Here is a 20,123-nt window from a genome sequence, read left to right as displayed (position 1 = left end):
CTTCCCACAAAGAAAAGCTCAGGACCAGAAGCCTTCACTGGTGATTTCTACCAAATATTTAAAGAAGAATTAACATCAACCTTTCACAAACTTTTCTAAGAAACAGACGAGGAAGGAACACTTCCCAACTTACCCTATAAGGCCAGTATCACCCTGACACCAAAACCAGAAAAAGCTAACACAAGAAAACTACAGACCAATATCTCTTATGAATATAGACACAATCAGATAGTGGTGATGGTTGCAGAACTCTGTGAATACACTAAAAACCATTGAATTGTACACTTTAAATGGGTGGATGTTATGTATGTGAAACACATCTCAAAAAAAAGCCATTAAAAAAAAAAGGTTATCCCTGGTGAGGACTTTGTAGACACAATAAGAACCCCTAATTCCAGTACACTGGGGAGGTTTACAAATAAACTTGGGTAAGAGTTAAGCAAGGCTGGGGGTGGCAAGGTGAGGGTGGAGGCTATTTTGGGGATAATACATGTTTTTACCCTTCAGAGAAGGAACAGCTGTTAGACAAGAGGGGGAGGCAACAAGAGCAGAGAAACCAATTCCACTTGGTACTAAAAACACCTGGTGGTCAACACAAAATTCTTCAGAAGTCATTTCTCTAAGCTGAGTTGGCATGACTGGCCTGTGTCAGGTTAACTTGTTTTTAACTAATAAGACGAGCCGTTTATGAAACTAAGAACAATTCCCAACCCCACTGTATGATCAAGTCCAAGGCAGAATCCACCCACGTTTTCAGTGGATGATCCATACGTGTTCAGTTACCTGTTCGCATGCACCATGTCTCTCCTGAGACATGGAGGACCAGAGGGTTTTGAGCACTGCTTTGGGCATCAGAGCTTCCCAGGCTTGAATGCTGACTCTGTCACTCACAGGCTGTGTGTGCACTCTGAGCCTGCAGCACTGGTGTGGGTTTTGAGTAAGATAATGTCTGTAAAGTCTCTAGGCCATTGTGGGCACTCAGTGAAGGGTAGAGTTATTGCTTTCCATTTTTATAAACACTCAGAGCAGAGGCTACACCATGGCAAGGTATCATTTTAGGATGGCTAACCTGTATTTCTTACAGCACTATTTTCTACTGATTTTAGGTAGTGGTTAAAAATGAGTGAAGTCTCTGCAAGGCCGGTAATCCCCAGGTTTCCCCGAGAGCCACAGGCCAGGGTGCTACATTGAGCAGCCAAGATGACCTGTCTCGTGCTTGCCTGTCTGTCCTTCATGGCCACCAGCCCAGAGGATCCAGGTAGGGAAGTACCTGGCTTCCTGAAGTCTTGGTCACGAGCCAGTCCTAATTTAGGGACGCGTTTTTGTACCTTCAAATTAATCCTCCCTGGTCTCATGATATTCTGTCTTGTAAACATGTTTCCCTCTGGTTGAGCCCTGGACCACATACAGGAAGAAGGCGGCATCCCGGGGCAGAACGCCGGAACTTGGCGCATGCGCGGCAGACACTGAGCAGCGGGGAGGTCAAGGGACTCTGAAAGGAGGTGTTGAATGCTCAGCGCCCATCCTCAGGAAGAAGAAAAGTCAGGTAAACCCACAGACACCAAACAGCTACTTCCGTCTGCACCTGAGAGGTTTACCTGAATGCTGCAATTCCTGAACGGGGAGTAGCCATCAAAACCCGGGACCCAGGAGATCAGCATGCTGTGTGCGGTACTGTTGTGGACGCTGACTTCCGTTGGTGGGGAGGGAATAGCTACGCAAAAAACAAAGACACACAAACACAATTATAAACCACGGGAGGCGACGGCTACCAAACAAACCCATTATACCAAGCCTGCTTCTGTTTCTTACGATTTAGAAAACTGAACACAAGTTTTAGAAAAGAGCCACCCTATTCCTGAGGGTAATGGTGTTAGCTTACAGATCGGTCTGCCAGGGGTAGGAAGGTGCCGCCAGGGCGGGAGAAGTGGAATGCAGACCTGCTTTCCTGCCCACTGATGAAGCGAGCACTTTCAGCTGGAAGAGGATGTGGAGATAGACACACATTTCCTTCCCTGAGCTCGAGATCACCACCCTACTGTGTGCGGTCAGGTTGCTGGGCACTCGTGCTCTAAACGGGGATGAAGAGCCAAGGCTGTGACTTCGAGGAGCACACGGTCCAGTGGAGGAGACTCACAGTAACCAGGAGCGCCCTGTACCAAGAAGAGAGGAGTGCCACGGGAGTGTGAGTGTGTGAGTGAGTGTGTGTGTGTGTGTGTGTGTTGGGGCAGGAGCGGCTTCCTAGGCTGAGGAAATAGGTGAGTCAGTTCAAGCAAAAGAGCCAACTGCATCTGCTCTGTGGGGAGAGGGGAGGAGATACCACAATGAACTTGCGATGACCTCGGCCACTTGTGCAAGTGGAGAGGTACTTCAATTAGAATCTAAGAAGGATCCGCAGTTTCGGGAATCCTATTTTCTTGTGCTAAATTTAATTCTTACTTAATAGTAATAATCATACTTACAAGCAAAAACGAAGACTAAAGTTTCTGTGTGCTTACGATGCACCAGCACTTTATGAACTTCATTGAATCATTACTAGAAGCCTATCATAGAGGTAGTCTTGCAATTCCCACTTATGGATGAGGAAACTGAGGATCAGAGAAGTTAAAAAGTTGCCACAGGTCACAGAGCTGTAAGCCTTTGAATGGGGACTTGAACTCTGCCTGACCCCAGAGCTTGTGTCCCTCAGCAGGACACTGGAGGCTGGTTGTGGGAGGCAGCAAGTGGACCAGGTGAGTGCCACAGGGCCTGGGGAGTCTGTGGTCACCACTTGGCTAGCTGTAGGGCCCTAGGCATGGTTAAAAGCCCTCTCTAAACTCGGTTCCCTCTTCTAGTAAAGGGCGTAGATGATAGGATGGACAGGAGAGAAGGGGAAGGAGGGCTGGGACCACATTAATTGCACACTGAGCACCGTGTTGAGGAGCTTCGGTTTTACTAGTAGACATGCAACTTGGCGAGTGGGAAAGAATCAGCATTTTGTTTGACTCACTTCCCTAAATAGATTATTTGTAGAACTGCCCTAAAATATCTGCCTTTCCAGATGAAAATATAGCCACATAGACTACAGTCAATAACAGATTAGAAGAAGGGAGTCTTGGTTGCTTTGACATAAATTTTTAAATAAATGAAAGCCAAGAACATAAGCTCTGAAAATAGGCATTGTTAAAAAAAAAAAAGCTGACATTCTGGAGGAAGCATACAATTAAAGAAGTGCTTCTCATTTTATGGATTTTTATATTTTAAGATGTTTCTGAAAATGTCTTTATAAATTTAGGCCCACTCCTGAATTCCTGAAATTCCCAACGTGTCTTTCGAAAACTGTTCTAATGGGATTGGTCACGAAGGAAGGAAGTGATACAGTTCCGCTCCAGTACTGAGTTCCAGTGTGCTCACTTTTTTCTTCCAATGGACTTTAGAAAATGCCCTCTCACCACCTCTGAGTTGATTTGCTGGAACTAAACATCAGTAGCGTTTTAAAGTGTCACTCCTTTTGTAATTTTAAGTCCCCTGCTGTATGTTACCCAACCTTCAACTCATTATTAAACACATTCTGCTTCTTCCTCGTGATGTTGTTTCCCCAGGGATAAGACCAAAAGGAATACGAACTCAATATTTGCTTCTCTTAAATTAAGAACAAATACTAAAACGTAAAGTTTGCTTGAATTTCTATGAGAGCGTAAGGAAGATGATTTGAAAAGGGATAAAGAGACAGTATTTACTTCTAGGTTTTCCTTTCAAGTTTCGGGTTTAAACACCTTTGACGCCACAGAAGGAGGAGGAAGAGGCAGGTGATTGAAATAGAAGGTCTCCACTAGTTTGGGGGACCTTCAGACACGTCTCCCCTTATGTTATATCCCAGCTCAGAGAGAGCAGGAGGGAGAGGGAGATTAGGAGAAAGAGGGACAGGAGCATTGGGCCCCAGGAGAAGAGTGACTCTGAGCTGCTCTCCGCTCCACTCTCCCTCCCTCAGAGCAGCTGGTGGACACTGGCTGAATTCAACTCCAGCTGCCCTGGGAAGGACAGAGCCCTTTCCTTCTAGCCCAAAGCCACCACACCCCCAGGGGCTCTTGGGGCAATGGGGACTAGTTCAGGGTGGAAGAGGGAAAAATGAAAACAGGAGCTAAGATGATCAAAGGCACACATTTCAGCCTATTGTCTTCTCAGACTCAGCAGAAGGAAACTAGTTAATGTTTATCAAAGAGTAAGTGCCAGACACTGTTGGGACTCCCATCAGTGCTTTTACCTGCATTATCTCATTTAAGTCTCAAGAATAGGTAGGTTCTGTATTTATCCCCATTTCACAGAGGGGAACACTGAAGCCACAGAGGTGAAGTGGCTTATCCAAGGTCACAGAGGAAGTCAGTGGGGAAGCAAGGGCCCAAACCCGGGCAGCTGGCTGCAGAGTTGGTGCTTGTCTCCCCACCAGCTGCCAGAACACGCGCGCACGGGGGACCTGGCCCCGCTGCTTACCTTTGATGTTGATCTGCACGCCCTTGGACACGGTCAGCCCTTTGTCATTGTGGGCCTCACAGCTGAAGACCGCTGCCTCGGTCAGACCTGGAGTGGAAGGAGACCCGGTGAGAGCAGCCACCGAGAAACAGGCTGCTATTTGCCAGACTCCTACTGTTGTCAGCGTTCTTTTACTTCTCGGTCCATTGCTTCAAGCCGTAAACGCAAAGTTAATTTAAAAAGTGTGCTGGTGTTTGAAAAACAAACAAGGGATTAAACTCTAGGCACCGGAAGCAAGGCAACCGTGGGCCTAAAAGGCAGCTATTCTTCAGTCAAATCCTTTATGTTTCCCTGATGGTGAGACGTTAGGTACCAAAGCAGCATCATTTAAATTTTTAGATTTCTGCAAGGAGGTATGGCAACTGTTGGCCCTAATACCAAGAAAAGTGGTTTCTGAGGCTCACCCCGACAGTCCCCTGCTGCTCAGCCCCCCAGCACATACTATGTCACACACTATGGACACTTCAGAATGAGTACCAGAAACAGCAGGATAAAAGTCACAGTGTTTACAATTTCAGATGACCTGTCATAATGAATCCTTTTTTAATAGTAAAAATTGGTCAATTCATAAGGAATCATTATATTAACACAAGGAATTATTATTCCTCGAAGAGAAGACACTAGTGCTGAATGAAGAAAAATTCTGTCATTTCAGAGGTTTAAAGACATCTTAGAAATAAAAAAAAGAATTGATTCGTTAATTTTAAATAGAAAGGAAGAGAATTAACTCAGGTCTTGGTTTCTAATACTATTCTCCAATAATAGGAACCAGAGCTCCTTGGAGAAATGGCTGGTTCTCAGACTGAAACATACAGGATGAGCCTGGAGCTAAATATAAGACAAACATACAACACACACACACACACACACACACACAGAGTGAGCACAGAGACACAGGAGCCAACTGAAAGAATTCCCAATGGCCAGAGCTGGAACAATTTGTGCAAGAAAATAAATGAAGTAGCACTGGGCTGTAACTAACCCAAAGTATAAAATAAACATCCATCCATGAGTCCACATTGATCTAAATAAATGATTAAATAAATGGGGAAGAATAGAAAAATCTCCCATGCAGAAGAATTCCAAATCATTTATGTGGATGCTCTGCCCTCAAGGAGGTGGAGCATAACTCCCAACTCCTTAAGTATGCACTGCATACAGTGATTTCCTTCCAAAGAGGACAGTATGGAAGGGGAATAAAGGAAAAACTTTAGAGTGGAGAAAATGACCAACACTACCTCGGCCAGATGATCAAGGTCAACATCAAGAGTGATAAGTCCTGTGGACAGAATGTGCCCTCGACATGATGTGATGCAAATGGCACTTCCCCTCTGTGGTCTTCTTCCCGAAAACACATAACCCAAATCTAATCATGAGAAAAATGAGAAAAACATCAGACAGGACTAAATTGTGGGATATGCTACGAAAAACCTGACTAGTAACTCCTCACAACTGTCAAGGTCATTAAAAACAAGCAAAGTTTGAGAAATTGTCACAACCAAGAGGAGCCTAAGGAGACAGGACAACTAAATCCTAGATGAAATCCAGGAACAGTAAAAGGATAAAAGGTAAAAACTGAAGAAATCTGAATAAAGTATGGACTTCAGTTAAAAATAATGCATCAGTATTGGTTCATTAACTGTAACAAATGTACCACATCAATGTAAGATGTTAATAACAGGGGAAGGTGGGGGTGGGGTTTATGGAAATACTCTGCACTATCTCCACAACTTTTCTATAAATATAAAACTATTCTAAATTTTTTTAAATATACCATCTAGTTGAATCTGGAAACTTCTCTATCTCTGGCACACAAAGGTGTCGTCTGGCACAGAGTTCAAATCATGAACTGAAGACAGATAAAATTCTTGAAAATATCCCATCATTTGCTTCTTGCCTGAAAAGCTTATTTTGTTTTCTTCTATCCATCTACTTGTATGGGAAATTTTCCATCTGATAATTTTAAAATTCAAAGTTTGTCACTAATGGAGTAATTAAATATTTGAAAAATGAAAGAGGAACAAGCCATTAAGGGAAGCCCAGCGGGCATCAGCCAAGCTAAGCCATGTTGGATGCCCACATGCCCAATGCTGTGCCTAGGCTGCACCAGGTGGCCAGAGGACCGGGTCTGGGAGAAGTTCTAGGAAGAAATGCAAATCTGATCTCTTTTATGTCGGTGCTTCTCCTCGGGGGTTAGAAGTGCACAGAAAAATCAGCACTGTTGGGTTTTTCTCTCCCATCCAGCTGGAAGTTTGTCCTGGTTCTGCAGACTAGACATGGCCCACCCCTCAAGGGGGAAAGGAACCTGTCCATCTCTGTCCTACAATTCTGTAGAGACTTTTTACTTCTCTAAAATAACATTATATCTGAATGTGACAGCTACTTCAGGTATTTCAATTTTCCAAGATGAGGAGTATTTCCCTCAGACGGGAGGAAAATCCTAAACTAGATTGCTTCATTAGATTCTCTGGACAATTCCAAGCACTAAGAAACTAAAATTCCAGGTAGGACTCATCATTTTTCACATTTGGTCACCTCCTCTCCAGTGAGAGATGAAACTGCTAATAGTCGGTGTGATGGTTGAGAAAATATTTATTTCATTCAAGAGGAATATTTATTTCCAACCCGTTAGCCACATCTATAAAAGCACACGTGTGAATATTCTGCCTTAGTGGTCTTCACGTCTTCTGCTTTTATGCCTCCCAAAGAATTCTGAAAAATATACGCAGCCTCTCACACATTTTGAGGTTTGCATCCTAAATGTTTCATAATTTAAACAGCTGCAAAGAATGTAATTTCAAGTACCCTGAATATCCTGATATTTTAAAGTAAAACTCCTTTAAAGGGTCCTATGCAACATACACACTACTAGGATGGGAGACCCAGTGTTATCCTCTGAAACAATGCTCCCCCAGCAGTCAGAAGTTTTCCATTATGACTTTTCTCTTTCCCCTGCAGAATTTTATCCTAATGGCATTCATGTGTGTGTTTGAAAGTTATTGATTAATCACCCTATGATGCTTCTTGGAAAGAAAAATACACATTTACACTGAAATTGGAAAAAAGTTTTCTTCTAGCTTGACTGTCCTTACAACTATTATTAGGGCACAACTGATCAAAATAATACAGATAATTCTTAAATGTAAAAATTTGTTGGAAAGGTGACTCTTTTGCTGAACAAAATTTAGTATTTGTGTGGTCTGGAAAGTGTAGTGGTCTGGAAATTTCTTAACCTTGAGCCGATATAGTAGTATATATTCTCAAAGTGTAGTCTAGAGACGCCTGGGTGTCCCAGAAGCCCTTTTAGGGGTCTTAAGGTGAAAACTATTTTTGTAATAATAATATGTTATTTTCCCTTTTCACTCTCATTATCTCAGGAATGTATAATGGAATTTTCCAGAGGCTGTATGATATGTGATGATGTCATAGCTCTATTAGCTACTGGAACATGTGCTTAAGTATTCTTGTTTTTTAAAAGTTTTCAGTTTTAATTTATAATTCAGTAAATATCATCAGATGTAACTTACATTAAAAAAAAAAAACTCTTTGGTTCTCAATAATTCTTAAAACTGTAAAGGGATCTTGAGACCAAGACATTTGAGAACCGATGCCCCACAGTGACCCCAGACAAGCCAGAGGTCTTTATTCTTTTGTAAAGTGTGGGTGAGATGATGGGGAAGCAGGAGGTGGAAAAGAAGAAGTGGCGCAGTATCTGGACTTCGGGCACGTTGTCAGGCACTGATTTTAGGAAAGAGGGCCCACACTGGATGAGGATCAAGACACCCATCCCTCTAAGCCACCACCTGGGGCCCGTTCTGCCGATCACTATTTCACAGTCAGGCCTGGGACACATCAATGTTCATGCTGAAGTATCACTTTTAACCTTCCAGGTCACCAGCTCCCAAAGGAGATGCCCATTTCATCAGGCTCCGTGAACTTAACAAAACCTGGCTTATATTTAGAAAAGCTGACTTTGGCTCATTCAGAAAATACAGGCAGTTGCTACACAACTTATATTTTTTATATATTCAAGCAGACATTTACAGGTTAAAACCAGTCATTTGACTTCAATTTCTCTTGTTGAAACTCTTGGGGAACACTTGAGTACAAACTACAAATTCCATTCCCAACTAGCTGTGATGGGGAGCGGCCCTGCCACAAAACGAGACGATGAGTTTATTTCATTGAGGTCTGTTACCCAGTTATGATCCCAAAGAAAGATAATGTCCTTCCGTCCGCGCGAGGTTTATCAATGCGGAAAGTGAAACTGCTTATCAAGGGACAAGATTTTAGGTTAAGCAGGAAGTCACTTTTCCTCTTTGTGTTTCTTTTCAAAGTGTATACAAAGTCAGGAAAACAATCTGCAGAAAACTCCCTGGCACCAGGCACCCGCACCAATTCAAGTGCCCAGAAGCAGCCAAACCACGTATGACAGCAGCTCTCCACATGGTCTGAGGTGGTTAATGCCCACAGCCCTCAGAGATGCCAGCAGAGAGAAATGGAAACTGGTTCAAACCAAAGTTAACTTTCTCCAAAACTAGATGGGCGCTTAAGGCCAAATACAGTCTTCTTGGCTTAATGTATTCAGTTACACGTTTCTTATTTAATGGGACTAGCTTCCCAACTAGAGACTCACTTATAAGCCTGGGTTGAATACCGCAGCTAGCGTGCACTAGGAAAGACAGCTCTCCTCACCTTCTTGTTCTCCCTCTGGATGAACAATAACCACCAGGACTGGAATAGACCGTGAAGTTTTATAGCCCAAACCCTGTGGCTTTCCAGGGAGAAGATCATCCACCCCCTCCCACCCCGCCCAGGTCTCCGCCCTGCCACCCACTGTCTCCCCGGCCCCAGCAGCTGGAGCCTCCAGCCTCCCTGAGCCGCATCCTCTTCCAGCGGGCCATCCCCCTTTCTCCATTGCACTTCACTTAGCTCCATTATGATGGTCCATGCCCCTCTCGCCTGGTCCTCTGCTGGCTTAAAAAAAGATAGTTTCTGACACAAGGTCTGAAAGATATTTTAAGGAATATTTGGGGACAGGATGTTCCCTTGAGGGAAGGACAATCAGAATCACTGACGAAGCAACTTTTAAAAAAGAGCACAGTTAGGCTAATTCTTTGAGTTCTGGATTAAGCAATCTTGTCCTTTTTTTTTTTTTTTCCTAGTGTCCATTTTTCTATGAAAAGAGGCAACAAATAGAAGAATATGCTGCATAAATGAAGTAGCTTATTAACTTGGAACTTACTATCTGCCCTGAATCCATTCACTTGACAAATATTTACTGAGTACTTACTCTGCGTCAAATGTTTTCCCAGGCACTTGGTATTCATCCATGAACAAAACAAAGATCCTTGCCCTCACAGAGCTCACATTCTCATGGAGGGATGGGGGTGAGAAGTAAGAACCTTAATAAATAACTAAGCTGCATGCTCCATCAGAAGGGAATTAGTACTATGGAAAAATAGAAGAGGATCAGAGGGTCAAGGGTGGGTGAGGAAGTGGGTTGTGATTTTAAACATGCGGGTCAGAGGTGGCTCCTTGAGAAACGTTTTCTGAGGATAGACTTGGGGTGAGGACATGGGCCAAGTTTATACAGAGGAGGGGGGTGGGGGGGAGTGGGGGAAGGTTCCAGGCGGAGGGAAAAGGTAGGTTAGGGCTTTGCTTCATTCTCTAAGTGGGATGGGACACCTACCGCTCTGAGCAGAAACCTGACATGATCTATCATGTTTTATCAGGATCATTACAGTTACCATATAAAGACTAGACCTTAAGCAAGTAGGTCCCTTAATTGCTCCAAATTTTTTCCTGATCTGTAAAATGAGTATTAAAAATGCCCAACTTTATCACAGCTTGCTATCAGGTTCAAAGTCAATCTTTACAGAAAGTATTGTGAGAATTACGAACTGACATATAAATTCTACTTATTTTTACTGATGTTATTACAATGAATATTAATAACTATATCCAACTAATTAAAACAGAAGCTCGCTTAGCTGTTGCCTAACTGTAGATTTAAATATAAGCATTTTTAAAAAATAAAAGCCAGAAAGACCATCATAAGTCCGTCACTCTTAACAGAAAGGAAGCTCAAAATTGATACTGAGTTAGTAACCATCGCATATAAAAACAACACAAAAACTTCTAACAAATAGCATTTGCCATTCCTGCAGGTTGCCCCTGTACCAAGGGCTTTCCACTCGTTATTTCACTGAATGCTCATAAATGTTCCATAAGTGGATACTGTTATCATCCTTATTTTCTATAAAGAAGGGCAGTCACTTGCCCAGGGACACAGAATGGCGAAGTGGTATCAGTCCACGTGTCAAAGCTGGGATCCTAACCACTAACCTCTAATGCATTCCGCCACGAAACACCCGCAACAAAAGCTTTTGTGCAGTTCTGCTCTTTATTTTGGGATTTGGTTTTTCCCATGACAAAGCTTCTTTAAAAAAAAAAAAAAGAACTTTGTTTTGAAATAATTTTTGATTCACAAGAAATTGCAGAAGTAGTACGGAGTTCCTGTGTACTCTTCACCCAGCTTCTCCTAACGATGAGATCTGATGTAATCATAGCACAATGATCCAAACCAGGAAAGTGACTTGGTGTGATACCATTAACTAAAAAACAGACCTTATTCAAATTTCACCAATTTGTGTTCTGGGTTTTTTTAGGCGGGGAGTGTATAGTTCGAAGAAATTTTATTACAGGTATAGATTTGTGTACAGATACAGAACTGTTCTATCACCAAAGAGAAGCTCCCTCATGCTACCCCTTTCAGGAACATCCTACCCCCATCATAACCCCTGGCAAGAGCTGATGTGTTCGCCATCACTATAAGGCTGTCATTTGGAGAAAGTTATATAAATGGAATCACATAGCTTGTAACCTTTGAGACTGGCTTTGTTGACTCAGTAACGCCCTTTAGACAAAGTACTTCTTTGCTCATGTCTGTTAAAGACAGCTCTTACATCACAGAGGGAAAAAAAAATCTGATATCCAGAGGGAAAAAGTATATGACCTTCCCGCTCATAAACGTGCTTGTTCAAAGCAGTCGTTAACAATCAGGGCTCTTGAAACCACTTCCCTGCTTATTAACATTCTATCCATAGAAGGGATCAGAAAAGTTTACTTCGGGTTAATTTCAAGACAGAGCGGCGTCTCCCTGCAGACACTCACGGCCTTACATCAGCAAGTGAGGCGTAGCTTGGGCCAAAGCCCCTTTAAGGCATCTCTCGTCACAACAGCCTCCTCACCTAGTTCGCCAAACATGAACCCCTGGGAGGGGCTCAGATATCACACTAAAGTGTTCTCAGAATTCAAAACACATGTAGCAGCCGGCCCAGTGGTGCAGCGGTTAAGTGTGCACGTTCCACTTCAGCGACCTGGGGTTTGCCGGTTTGGATCCCGGGTGTGGACCTGGCACTGCTTGGCAAGAAGGAAGATGGGCACGGATGTGAGCTCAGGGCCAGTCCTCCTCAGCAAAAAGAGAAGGATTTGGCAGCAGATGCTGGCTCAGGGCTAATCTTCCTCAAAAAAAAAAAAAAGATGTAAATAAGAATAATTTTTTATGTAGTTCTTTTACAATGTTACAAAATTCAGCTGCTTGGGAACAGTCTGCATATAGCTGACTTGATAGGACTTGACAAGTCCAGCACAAGCCTGCACTCCGGGCTCTTTCTCCATGGACTTATTGAAGTCCTTGGGGTCTGCAAATGGATATTTAAAAATCCTGTTCTACTAATTTCACAGAACTGGTTAGAAAAGAGATGAGAAAGAGTTTAAATGCAAAAATAATGATACAAATACAAGTTACTTCACTATCACTATGTCCCTTTGTCCCAGTGAAGGGATCTAAGACTCAGAGGATGTTTGTAACTCATTCATTTGTTCATTAGCTCATTCATTCATTCACACGGTTCTGATGTGGCAGGCACTGTGCTGGGTGGTGGGGATTAAACTAATTAGTAATTAATATGTAATAATCATATTAATAACACGGGGGGGGGGGCGGACAAGCGGATGGTTGTGCTTCTATGTGATGGGGGGGCACCAGAGTTACAGAAGAGACAATGTGGGTGCACAGACAGGGATGTGGTGTCCAGCAAGGTTTTCAGAGAAGAAATACATATGGGAACAAAGATGTCTGCAATAAGTAACAGAAAAAAAAGTTAAAACAACCTAAATGTTCATCAACAAGGGAGTGGTTAAATAAATTATGGTCCACCCACACAATGAAGCGATTGTCACAATGAGATGGGCCCATGAGTACCTACGTGGAAAGATCTACATGTCTTGGCGATGGATGTGTATTTGCACATATATGAGTGTATTTCAAGGACTAGAAAGGGCCCGGGAGGAAGTGAACCAATGGTGGACACTGGTCTCCTCTGTACAGGGGGGTGAAAGTGTGGACATCAGAGGGAGACCTTCACGTTTCGCTTTGGTATGTCACTATGATGTGAATGTTTTACAACATGAAAGCAATCTGCACCTGTACTCTCATGCTAATTGAAGGAAAATCACTTATATACATATATATGTACACAAACATATACTTAGAGAAAAAGTTTGGAAGGAATCAATCGGTATTTTCATTGTAATTGTAAATGTGTAGTAAGATCTAAACATACTTGAGTGAATTTTCTACATTTTTAACATAAAATCATTTCATAATTATGTAAAATAGAGTTCTAAAAAAACTATTTTGAAATAATTATAGATTCACAGAAAGATGTAAAGAAATATACAGGGAAGTTCCCTGTATCCTTCACCCTACCGCCCCACTGTTAACATCTTTTTTTTTTTTTTGAGGAAGATTGGCCCTGAGCTAACATCCATACCCATCTTCCTCTCCTTTATATGTGGGATGCCACCACAGCATGGCTTGCCAAACAGTGCCATGTCTGGACCTGGGATTTGAACTGGTGAACCCCGGGCCGCCAAAGCAGAACTTGCAAACTTAACCGCTGCGCCACCAGGCTGGCCCCTGTTAACATCTTAAATAACTCTAATACACTGTCAAAACCAGGAAATTGACACTGGTACCATCCACAGAGCTTATTCAGATTTCACCAATTAGATAGAGACTCGTGTGTGTGTGTATGTGTGTGTGTGTACAGCTCTACGTAAGTTTACCCCATGTGTAGCTTCAGATAACCACCATCACAATAAAGGTTATTTTAAAACGCACTTTAAACTGCTCAATTTCTATTTTATTTCTATCCTTTCTACCAATGGAAAAAATCTTCAAGTCAAAGAAAGTAAAATGAAAATTGTAAAGAACTTGAAACCCAAAATACAGTTGTAAGGGTATATTACCATTTAGAAATAAGTCAGACCTCTAAGCTGAGATAAATTATATATAGCCTTGAGTATTATAAGAATTTGCAGATCTTATCACAGAAACACATTTCTAATTTCTGAGAAAATATACAGAAGAGGAAAAGTTCTAGATAAACAGAGATGGAGAGGTTTTGTCCCTATTTTCATAAAGAAAATGACATTGATTCTTGTAAGTACAGAGTCATTGAGACATAGAAACCCACAGCAAAATTTAAGAGGGGGTTATAAAATTGGTGCCTATAAGAATATGGAAAATGGTCATACCTAGGAGGTCAGCTCACCAACAAGAAGTCAAGTCTGATTTCAAAGCAAACTCCAAAGTGATTTCCTGTCTTTCTGTGACAATTATTAGCCCAATGTATCAAGGAACATCTCAGAAGACAAGATGGATAAATAAATGGTGGAAAAAATAAAATTAAGCAGATTTACAACTGCCTGAAAGGTAGCCAAGAGAGTTGACTTAATGAATGGATGTCAACTCACAGGATGCCTTTACGAATAGGCCACTGGGCTCTGCCCTCAGTTAGATTAGAATCCACATTTCTATTAATGGCTTGGAAGAGACAAAAAAGGCAGCCGGTGCAAAGCAGGGAGATGATTTGCTAATCCAATGAGAGAATCAAGGTTCAAAATGGCCTCGGTAGGCTTGGAAAATGGATAAAATTTTGTTAAGGATAAATGTCAAACACTAGGCTGAGATTTCAAAAACAATTCAATATACATACAAGGAGGAGGACAGCTTTGACTCTGCAGCAATTAATGAGAAAAAAAGACCTGGGAATTTCAGTTAACTTCAAACTCAACATTAACCAATACATTAACCTTCATCAAAAAGGTAATGCAAACTGCATTAGCAGAAATAAAGTGTCCAAAACACAAGAGGTTACAGCCTCCACTGAATTTTATGCATGTCTTTTCAAAATAACACCAAAATGACTAAACTCTTGGCAGAAAACAGAGGAGGTGGGAACACTTTCCAACTAGTTTTATGAGATCAACAATAGCCTGTTACCAAAAACTGAGATAATAAAATTACAAATCAATTTCCCACATGAACATTGTTGTATAATAAAGAATTTGGCTTTTGTCCCTTGCAGTTTCCTGAGGGATTCAAGTGGATGTATTATGCTAACAAGGTGACTCATGGGCCCCTAGATAACTTCAAGACGGGGACTGGTCACCAGAATGACCAACCACGTGATGAGACGGTTGGGGCTTTGAGACTCATGATACTAGCCCATCCTCCCAACCTGCAGGGAGGGGCAGGAGGTCTAGAGGTTGTGTTCAATCACGTGGCCAATGATTAATCAATTGTATCTATGTAATGAAACTCCAATAAAACCTCTGGACCCCAAAGCTCAGCAGTTTCCTGTTCAGTGAATACTTTGATGTGCCAGGAGGGTGCCACCCTAAGTGATGTGCCACCCTAATTCCACGAGAGGCCATGGAAGCTCTGCATCCGGGATCCTCCCAGCCCTCACCCTATGTGTATCCTTTGTAACAAAACTATAATCCTAAGTATAGCACTTTCCTGAGGTCTGCAAGTTGTTTTAGCAAATTATCAAACTGGAGGGGGTCATGCGAACCTCCAAATTTATAGCCGGTCAGTAAGAAGTGCAAGCGGCCTGAGGACCCCCCAAGACTTGTAGCTGGCATCCGAAGTGAGTGCCGTCTTGTGGCAGGCTTTGTCCTTAACCTACGGGGTCTGCATGAACTCCCCGCAGTTTGTATCAGAATTGAATTGCAGTACACGCAGTCGGGGTTACCCAATTTTGGGGTGAAACAGAATAAATATAAATACAAAAATCTTTAACTAAATATTAGCAAATTGAATCCACTATACTACATCATGACCAAGTAGAGTTTTTCCCAAGAACGCAACATTGGTTTAACATTTGACAATCAAATCAATGTAATTTAACATATTAAAAGAATAATGGAGAAAAACCATATGATTATCTCAGGAGATGCAGAGAAGAAATTCAACAAAATTTGACACCCATAATGATAAAAAATAAACTTTTCAGCTAACTGGGACTAAGAGGAAACTTCTTCAATCTAACCAAGGGCACCTACAAAATCCCACAGTTAACAAACATCATACTTGATGATCGGGAACAGAGATGTCCATGCTTCCCACTTTTATTCAGCATTGCGCTCAAGGTGCTGGCCAGTGAAATAAGGAAACTAACAGAGATAAAAGGACAAGGTTGGAAAGGCAGAAGTAAAACTATCTTTATTTGCACGTGACATTATTGTCTAGATAGAAAACCCAAGGAATCTACAAAAAAAACCTCTTAGAATTAATAAGTGAATTTATTTAGCAAGGTTGTAGGATTTAACATCAACATACAAAAGTCCATGTATTTTCTATATACTAATAGTAAACAATCGGAAAATGAAACAAAAGATGCTACTTACCAGCATCAAAAACATAAAATATTTAAAAACAAATTTAACAAATGACAGGTACGACCTCTACATCAAAAACTATAAAAAATTGCTGAGAGAAATTAAAGATGACCTAAATAAACGAAGAGAGTGTGTTCATGGATTGGAAGTCTTGATATTATTAAGATGTCAACTCCCCCTAAACTGATGTATAAATTCAATACAATTGCAAATAAAATCATAGCAGACTTTTCTGTAAAAACTGTCAAGCTGATTCTAAGATTTATGTGGAAACAGGCAAAAGGCCTGAAGTGACACTTCACCAAAAAGGATATATGATTAGTCAAGAAGCACAAGAAAAGATGCTAAAACAAATCCTTTCTAAATCTAATCTAAAATTAGACAGGGAAACGAAATGCAAATTAAAACCACAATAATTTACCATTTCACTAGAACGTCTAAAATTGTAAAAACCATTAACCATATCAAATGTTGGCAAGGTTGTGGACAGAACAACTGGAACTCTCGCCCACTGCCACTGGGAATGTAACTCGAGGCAACATCTTTGGCAAACAGTTCGGTGGTGTCTTTAGAAGTTAAACATACATCTGTAACATGACCCAGCAGTTCCCTCCCAGCTATTTATTCAAGACAAAGTAAAAACATATGTCCTCCGAAAGACTTACACACGAATATTCAGAGCTCCTTTATTTCTGATAGCCAATAGCCAGAAACAACCCAAATGTTCACCAAACAGATAAACAAAATACAGCGATGCATACCACAGAGTACTATCAACAACAAAAATTACACTGCTGATACCACAGTGTGGATGAATCCCAAAAACACCGCGTGGAGGGAAAGAAGCCTGACACAAAAGAATACATACTTATGATTCCACTTATTTAAAGTTCAAGAACTGGCAAAACTAATTTATGATGATGGACGTCAGAACAAGGTTCCCTGGGGGAGGTGGGCACTGACCAGAAGGGAGCACAAGGGAACTTCTGAGGTGACGGCCGTGTTCTATATCTGGACTGAAGAGGTGGTTCCATGGGTGTCTACATTTAGCAAAACTCACTGAGTGGTGCACTTAAGTTCTATGCATCTAATTGTATGTTGATTTTACCTCCACGAAAAAAAATCTTTCTTTACGGGACTTCCTAGCAACCATGCTAGAAAGGGTGAATGTATTTTTAAAATTGATTTTGAGCAAAGAAGTCACTTGCTTATCAACTCCTTGGAGAAACTCAAAGAAAACTCAGATAGAGGCAGAGAAAACCGTAATGTTCCTCATGGAGTCAGGCGTTAGAAAAGTGATTCAGAGACAAGACCCAGGGGCTAGCAGTCACTTGCTGACCCAATCTTGCCCTAAGTATTCAGTGAGAATTACCATGAGTCAGGCACTGCCTCAGGGGAGACAAAGTCCTTGTCCTTCTGAGGATATGTTCTCTAGAAAGACAGACGAGGAGACTGGAAAAATAAACAGGGTACTTACAGACTGCGATGAGTGCAATGAAGGAAGTCCACAAGAATATGTGATCGTGAGTCAATAAAGGGGAGTCTATACTGGGGTATCTTAACTAAAATCGTTAAGAGTGACCAGGGAAGGCCTCTTTGAAAAAGTGATATTTGAGTTGTGTCATGGGACGAAGGGCAGATGGAAGAACATTATAGGCAGACAGAAGAGAGAGTGCAAAGGTCCTGAGGCAGGAAGGAGGGCAACGTGTCTGAAGAAAAGAAAGATAATCAGTGTGACTGTGCTTAATAAGCAGGGAGGAGAGAGTGGGCTGGGGTTCAGCGAAAGAACTGGGCAGGGACCAGAGCATACAGGGCCTAGGGGCAGGGACAAGAAGGACTCTGAATGACAGTCTAAGACAATGGGAAGTCACAGAAGGGTTTCCAGCAGGTGGATGATGTGTGATCTGCCACTGAGGTGGGTGGATTAGAGTGGGGACAAGGCTGGAGGCAAAGGGATCAGTTAGGAAGCTACAGCAGCAGTGTTGGCAAGAGCTGGCAGCAACACGGACCAGGGCAGTGCAGCAGAGACGGAGAAAAGGCAGACTCCAGATACACTGAAGAAGCAGAACTGACAGAACTGCTGACACATTCAATGTGGAAAAGGAGAAGGAGGAAGGATGGGCAAATGGTGACATCATTTACTAAGATGGGGAATTCTGGGGCAGAACAAGTCTGGGGGGAAAATCAAGAATTTCATTTTAAGACGCCTACATACCCAGTAAGTGGCAATGCCAAGAAGGCAGCTGGATACAGGAGCCTGAAGCTCAGGAGAGAGGTCTGGTGGAGACACAAAGTTCGAGGTCATCATCGCACAGATGGTACTGAAGCCAGGGGCTGAGAGGAACTCTCCCAGGAAGGAGTGTCTCAGAGGGAACAGAAGTGGGCCCAGGACTGAGCGCTAGGACGCCCCAAATTCAGAACTCCCGCAGGGGCAGAGGAGGAGCAGCGAGGTGGGAAGAAAGCCAGGAAGACAGTGTCTCCAGAAGTTCATCACTGTGTTCTCAGTGCCTGGAACGGCCTCTGGCACAGAGCAGTCCCTCACAGAACATTTGCTGAATGCACGAAGAAAGGAAGGATTAGGGCAGATATTGCTGAAAGACGCAATGAGAGGTGCCAAAGAAGAACCCGTTGGCTTTAGCAGCACGGGCAACATCCATGGCGTTGACTCTAAGAGCACTCAGCAGTGATGGGAATGAAGCTGGACACTCCCGTTCAGATGGAAACCAAGATGAACCTGACCGTCAATGCAGCCACAATCCCACAATGACTCAGTCTTCCCACAACAGCCCCGTGACCAATGCATTTTCCTTGCTGTCAAATCTCACGGAGGCCTTCACATCAGTGGTCCCTGAAGTGCAGGACCTGCCAGGCCAGCAAGGCCACAGCTGCAACGGGAGATGTGAGCAGGCCTCCCACTGCCTGGGCTCGGGGATTCTGGCCACTTCAGCTTAACCACAGACACCTTCAGGGCACTCACCCACTTCCCAGCCCTGGCCTGTGAACGTTCACCCCTCAGATTCCTACCTGCCTTCCCAGCCACCCGGCCCCTAACCTCAGCTGCCACAGCTGCGTTTTCATCCTCCTCCACTGCTCGTTGCTGGTACACAGCAGTGGTCACCAAATTTTGATCCCTTCCCCTCTTAGAGAGAACATGACCAATGAACCACACAGCTCGGACTTACCAGGAACAGTCAGAACGGAGGGGGATTTTTCAGGCCCTTCGTTAACACGGCTGCTGTTCTGAATCCAGAATATGGTGACAGGCTCAGGCGGGCCCACGGCCTGACAGGTGAGGTTGAAGGCTGTGTTTCTGGTGACATTCATGCTCTCAGGCTGCCTGGTAAAGTGAGGAAGTCCTGCAGAAAGAGAGTTAAGTGAAAGAATGTTTCAGATCCACAAGGAAAGGCAGAGCACGGGGAACAGAAATTGCACTGGAACTTTGCAACACATTTCTTTCCCTACCACCCCAGGTCTGAAACGGCCAGTCTCCATCTCCTGAAATTTGGGTAAGAAGGGACAGAGGCTCATTCCTACGTGTCTAGCTCCAGCCGGCTTTCTAGGATACTTTCCCGTAGGGGTTGTAATGGTGATTCAGAACTGGTCCTACCAGAAGGGAGGCCTGGCAGTTCTGAAATCAGGAGTGGCTCACACTCCTGGGGCAGGTTGGCAGGTTTTCAGTATTCCTTACCAAAACAAACACAGAGTAAAAATCAAGCCATGTAATAGGTCTGTGCATTTTTGAGGACAATCTATTGTGTGTGAGTTTCAGATGAGTGATCACAAATGTTCAAATCTGTACACTCGTACAGGGCTGAACACTTTTTAAAGCACATTCTCATGGAAACAGTGTAGCCACAGTC

The 20,123-nt window shown here is 42.8% G+C and overlaps 1 protein-coding gene across 2 annotated transcripts in view; it reads right to left on the bottom strand.

Annotated features, from left to right (window-relative positions):
• MERTK (MER proto-oncogene, tyrosine kinase) overlaps positions 1–20,123 on the bottom strand; it is a 102,167-nt gene that overhangs the window by 44,799 nt on the left and 37,245 nt on the right. For both annotated transcript variants that reach the window (XM_046662468.1, XM_046662469.1), the window contains 3 exons: positions 19,446–19,619; positions 4,471–4,557; positions 1,599–1,714 (listed from right to left, as the gene is read on the bottom strand). In XM_046662468.1, coding sequence (XP_046518424.1) covers positions 1,599–1,714; positions 4,471–4,557; positions 19,446–19,619 — 377 coding nt within the window. The remainder of the gene's footprint in view (positions 1–1,598; positions 1,715–4,470; positions 4,558–19,445; positions 19,620–20,123) is intronic.

The sequence above is a fragment of the Equus quagga genome, chromosome 5 (assembly GCF_021613505.1).
Source record: "Equus quagga isolate Etosha38 chromosome 5, UCLA_HA_Equagga_1.0, whole genome shotgun sequence".
NCBI lineage: Eukaryota > Metazoa > Chordata > Mammalia > Perissodactyla > Equidae > Equus > Equus quagga.
The sequence above is the reverse complement of the archived record's forward strand: the minus strand, read 5'-3'. Positions and strand labels throughout refer to the sequence as shown.